The following is a 6146-nucleotide window of genomic DNA, read 5'->3' on the forward strand; positions in this document are numbered from 1 at the left end:
CGCCAAGATGGCGGCTTTACGGCTGTGTCGTCATAACAACGGGCCGCGTGCCACGGGACGGGCCGCAGCGGGAGTCGGCTGCCAACGGAGCGGCGAACGGAGCCGCAAACGGAACCACGCACAGCCCGGGGGCCGGTGGGCAGGGTTACTGCCCGGTCCCACGCACCCCTCCCGGTGACCTCTGACCCCAGTGCCCAGGTGGACTGGAGCTTAGTGAGTTACCTAACGAGCCCTCGGGGCCTCTGGATGGTCCAATGGATCACGAAGCGCCTGGGGTGACCGCGCTCTTCTAGCCAATAGCAGCGTGGAGAGGGCGAGACTACGAGAACGATGACCAATAAGAGCGCAGCGAGCCAGCCGTCCTCTATGGCGACGTGCGGGAGGAAGGGAGAGGGCGACAGGCGGGGAACTGGGAAGGGTAAGCAGGGCAGCCGCCACCCAATGGGAACGCGGGAAGAGTGCGGCGCGACCAATGGGGATAGCCAGGGGGCGGGCACATTGCTGAGGCGCGGTGATGGCGGCTGTGGCTGGTGGTGGATCGCAGCGGTGCCGGCGGTTGGAGGCTGAGACAGCTCGGGCTGTGCTGGCAGCCGCCGACACGCTGCTCTTCGACTGCGATGGCGTCTTATGGCGGGGTGAGGTGGCGGTGGGCGGCGCGGCGGCGGCGCTGGGTCGACTGGCAGCGGCGGGCAAGCGGCTCTGCTACGTGACCAACAACAGCAGCCGGACCCGTGTGGCCTACACCGAGAAGTTGCGGCGGTTGGGCTTCCCGCCCGCCGAGGCCCGCCACATCTTCGGCTCGGCCTACTGCGCTGCCCGCTACCTCCGCCAAGCCCTGCCGCCGGGCGCCGCCGCCTATGTGCTGGGCAGCCCCGCTCTCGCCGCCGAGCTGGAGGCCGTCGGTATCCGGCACCTTGGGCCCGGCCCCGCCGCCCTGCCCGGCCCCGCTCCCGCCGACTGGGCCCAGGCGCCGCTCGATCCCGCTGTGCGCGCCGTGCTCGTCGGTTTCGACGAGCACTTCAGCTATGCCAAGCTGTGCCAGGCCTTGCGCTACCTCCTGCGCGGCGGCTCTGACTGTCTCCTCGTGGGCACCAACCGCGACCACCGCCTCCCGCTTGAAGGCGGCACCGCCATCCCCGGTACGCGGGGCGGGGGAAAGAGGGAGGCTGCCGGGGGCCTCGCTTGCGGCCCGGTGGGAGTAGGGAGGTGGCCGCCCTTGGCGATGCCCCCCGGGTCTGGTGCTGCGTTAGTCTTGCACCTTTGTGTCGCAGCCTGATCGTCCTGGAGCACCTAAAATTGGGAGAATCCTTGTTAATCCTGTGCTCGGATAATAGTGATTACTTTTTTATCTCCATATAGGGCAGTATTCCAGGTTTTATGCACCATCTTCTGAGACTAACCCACTCTTCCCTGTCCTTGGATAAAACTGAGGGGGGTTGTCTTCCCAGAGGGCTGCGTGGGTGTTAGAGGAGCTCAGTCTGAACTCTCCATCCTCCAGAATAGAGCCTCAGGCACAGAATCTTATAAAAATGAAGTATTTAATAGACTGGTGCAGCAGCAGGGTCAGGTCAGCTGGGTTCCTCCAGAGAGGGATCCCAAACACCCAGAGGGATCTCTGGATGTTTATACTCTTACAGCCTGTGTGGTCAATCTTCCTGTGACCTTCACATGTGCTTTGGTCTGGTGGTAGTTGTGGCCTGAGACTCCAACAACTTCCAACTCCTTACTGAATTAATTTGCTGTCTCCAGGCTGTTACCTTGTCTAGCTGAAGGTGCTGGTGTTGCTTGTAGCCTTGAATCCACTTTATCTTCTGCTTTAGGCTGTTTGTGGAGGCTCTGTTTTGAGTTGTGTTTGGGAAATCCTGGTGGAAACTTAGAGCTGGTGGCCTTGGGCTTTAGCAAATCCAGCTCCTCCTGCTGGAAGCAAAGCCAAGCAAACAGCAACTACAGCATGCGATGTGATTTGTTCTATTTAAAGCTTATTTAAGATCAACAACTAATCTGTTAATGCCAGGAGTCTCCTGCACTCTCTAATGGAGCCATTGGAACAGGCTGTCCACAGAGATGGTGGAGTCACCATCCCTGGAGGTGTTCATGAAGCATGTAGATGTGCTTCAGGATATAATTTAGTGGTCATGCTAGTTTGGGTACAATCTGAAAGGCTTTTTCCAACCTTAATGATTCTGTGATTCTCTTTCCTCCTCAGGCACTGGCTGCCTGGTGAAGGCAGTGGAGACAGCAGCTCAGCGTGAGGCCTTTATCGTGGGGAAGCCCAACCGCTACATGTTCGACTGCGTGGTCAGCGAGTTCAACATCGACCCTGCCCGGACCATCATGGTGGGAGATCGACTGGACACAGACATCCTGATGGGCAATAGCTGTGGCCTCACCACCCTGCTGACCCTCACCGGTGTCACCACACTGGAGGAAGTGAAGGGCCACCAGGAGAGTGACTGTCCTACCAGGCAGAGCCTGGTGCCCCATTACTATGTCGACAGCATAGCTGACCTTCTCCCAGCTCTAGGGGATTAGGAGAACAAAATGTTTGCAGCCTCTGCACCAGTAGGCCGAGGAGGGTCCCTATTAATCACCTTGTGACAGTAACATACCCATGAGATACTACCTGGAGTTAGCAACCCTTTAGCTTTTTAACCTTCCTGTCCTCACAGTGTGCTTCTGTTTACACCTTGGTCTTTAAATGCACTTTGATCAAAGAGGGCATTAAGGTGTCACCCAGCTTGGGGCCTTCTTTCTAAATGATAACAACACATTTATCCAAGTGTTTGTGATGCCACCTTATCCTCTCGACTGAGCTGAGGAAAGTTGAGCTGGTTGATCCAAGGAAAGAGAACCCAACACCTTGTGGTGTGTCCTTGCCCCAACAAGCTGCAGCTCAGTCTGGTTTATTCAGGGAAATGACTCTTGGAGTGTGTAGTAATGCAGTGACTGTGCTTGCAGACATGGTGGCTGGCAGAGTTGGTGTTTGGCCTTAGACTGATTTGGGTTTTTCTGGACAGGTCCTGTGTAGATCCACTGTGAGCATGACCTCAGGGCACAGAAAGTGAAATTCCACCTCCTTTATTTAACCCTTGCAAATTGCACTTGAGATGCAGATCAGGATGATTCCACTCACAAAATACAAGCAGTGTCCACTGTGACTTGTGGTTGTCCAAGTTTGGATGTACATCCCAGAATCCCTGGAAGCTGGAAGAAACCTCTGAGGATCATCTAATTCAGGCAGAAGGTCACCCACAGCAGCTTGCCCAGGATTTGCAATCTCTCCAGAGAAGGAGACTCCACAACCTGTCTGGGCAGGCTGCTTCAGGGCTCCAGCACATTCCAATGCCTAGAAATTTTTCCTTCTGTACATACAAGAGCTATCCTGATCCTGAACATCTATCAGAATATATATAAATTATAAATTTAAATAGAATATATGATAATATATCTTGTTTCCCAGAAGGGAGGATGAAGGGAATGGACTTCAGCACTCACAGTAGGTTTCATTCTCAGCTCTTGCATTTGCAAATGCAGAAAGTCTGTAACCACCTAGGACTGTCCTTCACTGCTGCTGCTGTAACCAGATGGATCAGTACTGAGTTAGCTCTTCCCTCTGCATCACAACAGCTGCTTGGCTTTGCAGAACCTGGATTAATGCCCAGTCCAGGGGGTGGATGTAGAACAGCTGTAGTACAGCTTTCCACTCAATCCCATGGGAATACTGGCAGGGTGTGACAGAGTTGCGTGCTTCCTTTAAATACCTGAGGATAAGATCTTCCATGTCTGCCTGGCCTAGAGCCTGGCACCAGCTGTTTGTCCAGTGGGCAGCACTTGCTCCCTCAGGTGATGATATTGCTTTTTGGGTGGGTTTGTGTGATGCACAGCACAGACCACGGGGTAGATTTTTGTGCTCGCTCAATCACAGGGCACAGCTGAAAGCTTTTGCTTGACAGAATTAGGTGAATATGCAAATAACATGCATTTATTCCCTAGATCCCACTCTGAGCAGTTAATCACTGGCCTGCCTTCCTCTTTCCTGAGCTTCCTGAAGAGCTCTAGCAGTGCTGATGCTGTTTCCTTCCATGTGGACACTCAAAGCTGGATTTTGCCACCTTTTTTGTGCAGCAATAACCTTGTGGTTTATGTCAGCTCTTGGTGTTAGCCCACAGTATTTGTTGCTGTCATCAAGGGCTGTTGATTTGGAACTCAGCTGTGTGAAGAGCATAGTTAATCTCTGCTCCTGTCTGAAAGGCTGTGACTAAAATCACAGAAATCCTTACGAAGTGGAACTTTGGGTGACGTGGAAATGGACATTACGGGTCTAAAGCAGGTAGGGGCTGACTTAATGTTGTGATCTTTGATCCAGTTCTTGTTTCTGGTGCTTGCAGTGTGTCAGCTAAAGCAGAAGAAATGAGGTGTCCAGTCATGTTCCAGCATCTCCTGTCCCTGCCAAGTCCTGCCCCTGTGTGAGGGGACTGTCACCCTGGTCCACATCTGCTGAAATGTGCTGGTGAAGGTGTCAATCATGCTTCAAATCTCTGTATCCACTTCCAAACGGTTTTTCAACCTCTACTTGAATTCACATTAAACTTAGAAACCTGCTTTGCCTTGGCCTGCTCTTTTGTAGTCACTTCTCTGAGCCTTGCTGCTGCTGCTCTGAGTGGAAATTCCAGGAGTTAGGGATGCAGTCTGTGTTTTATCAGCTTTAATCCTCACATGCAGGATCAGGGGAAGGAACCCAAACCCCTGGAGTATGTTCCTTGGCTTTGGACACATGGAGCTTTGTGGGGCTGCTGCCTCTGCGTGCAGCACTGAGCAGCTTGTGAAAATCCTTTTACAAAAAGAAGGGTTTGCTTCCTTCCTGTGCCTTACATGAGGAAGGACTTAAATTCCTGACCATGAGGTGTGGCTGTTGAGGTGCTCGTAGGGTAACACCCCATCTGCATGTTCCACCTTGCCTTCTGAGTGTCCTCTGCTAAGTTCTGCTGCATCAGAAGCCAGGCTGTGCTGTGAGGAGCACTGCCTGGTCTGCAACCTCTGTAGAAGCAGAAGGGTTGGTCTGACTGTTGTGAGATGGCTCTGTTCTCATCAGAGCTCCAGTCTTCAATCATTCAGCTGTGTTGGTTGGTTGACTCTGGATGGTGTTTATCCAGGGTTTGAGCTAGAAGAAATGGGGAGTTTCTTGTGCTGGAGCATGTCCAAAGAAGGGCAGTGAAGCTGGTGACAGGTTTGGAAAGGAGTAGCTGTGGGAACTGGGGTTGTTACCTGGAGAAAAGGAAGCTGAGGGGAGATGTTCTGGCTCTCTACAACTCCCTGAAAAGAGGTTGGAGCCAGGTGGGGGGTTGGTCTCTTCTCCAAAGAAATAAGTGATAGGATAACAGGAAATGGCCTCAAGTTGCACCAAGGGAGATTTAGGTTGGAGCAATTTCTTCCCCAAAAGGCTTGTCAAGGCCTGGAGCAGGCTAGCTGTGTAGATGTGGTGCTGAGGGCCATGGTTTAGTGGTGACTTGGCAGTGCTGGGTTAATGGATGGATTCAATGAGCTTAAAGGTCTCTCCTAACTAAAACAATTCCGTGATTCCTGGAAGCTTGTGTTTGACTTAGAGAAGACAGGAGGGAAGGAAGACAATGACAAGAAACTCCAGGCTGAGCTGCTCTTGGCTGAGTTTGATCAGTCCTGGGCTTTGCTTGATAGAAAGAGGGCCAAGAGCTGAATTTTCTCTTGGTACACACCACATGAAGGAATTCTGCTGAGCTCCTCCTTACCTCCATTCTACGTTACACCAGGCTGGCAAGTCTCAAAACCCCAAAGCCCTCTCTGGGGGTCCCCAGGGCTGCTCAGGAAAACCACAGCTGGCAACCTGGGAGTGCTGTTCCCCAGCAGCTGTTTATTGTCACAGGACATGGATGTTAGCAGGAGCACAAGGATTTTCAGGCATTCAGGGCATTTAGAGACGAAGCAGCAGCACTGAGTGATAGGGAGGCACACGCTGCTGTGTCGACAATTAAACACACGGTGGCGCCACTGAGAACTGATGGGGCAGCTCATGCCGGTGCACAACTGCAGTGCAAACAATTAAACACAAGGCGGCAGCACTGAGAACTGATGGGGCAGCGCATGCTGGTGCACAACTGCAGTGCCGATAA

At 52.9% G+C, this 6146-nt stretch overlaps 1 protein-coding gene across 1 annotated transcript; it reads left to right on the plus strand.

The window, feature by feature from the left end:
* Window positions 1-514: 514 nt before the first annotated feature.
* Window positions 515-3392, plus strand: PGP (phosphoglycolate phosphatase). The gene is made up of 2 exons (XM_054391065.1): window positions 515-1139; window positions 2207-3392. The coding sequence occupies exons 1-2, from the start codon at window positions 515-517 to the stop codon at window positions 2530-2532; spliced, it is 951 nt and encodes a 316-aa protein (XP_054247040.1). The 3' UTR covers window positions 2533-3392.
* Window positions 3393-6146: the final 2754 nt, after the last annotated feature.

The sequence above is a fragment of the Indicator indicator genome, chromosome 22, assembly GCF_027791375.1.
Source record: "Indicator indicator isolate 239-I01 chromosome 22, UM_Iind_1.1, whole genome shotgun sequence".
NCBI classification, from domain to species: domain Eukaryota; kingdom Metazoa; phylum Chordata; class Aves; order Piciformes; family Indicatoridae; genus Indicator; species Indicator indicator.

What these genes read in the sequence shown, in the direction of transcription:
- PGP (XM_054391065.1), top strand. Translation starts at nt 515, where the DNA reads ATGGCGGCTGTGGCTGGTGGTGGATCGCAGCGGTGCCGGCGGTTGGAG. An exon ending in AGGCGGCACCGCCATCCCCG is followed by an intron (nt 1,140 to 2,206) that starts GTACGCGGGGCG and finishes TTTCCTCCTCAG; the next exon opens with GCACTGGCTGCCTGGTGAAG.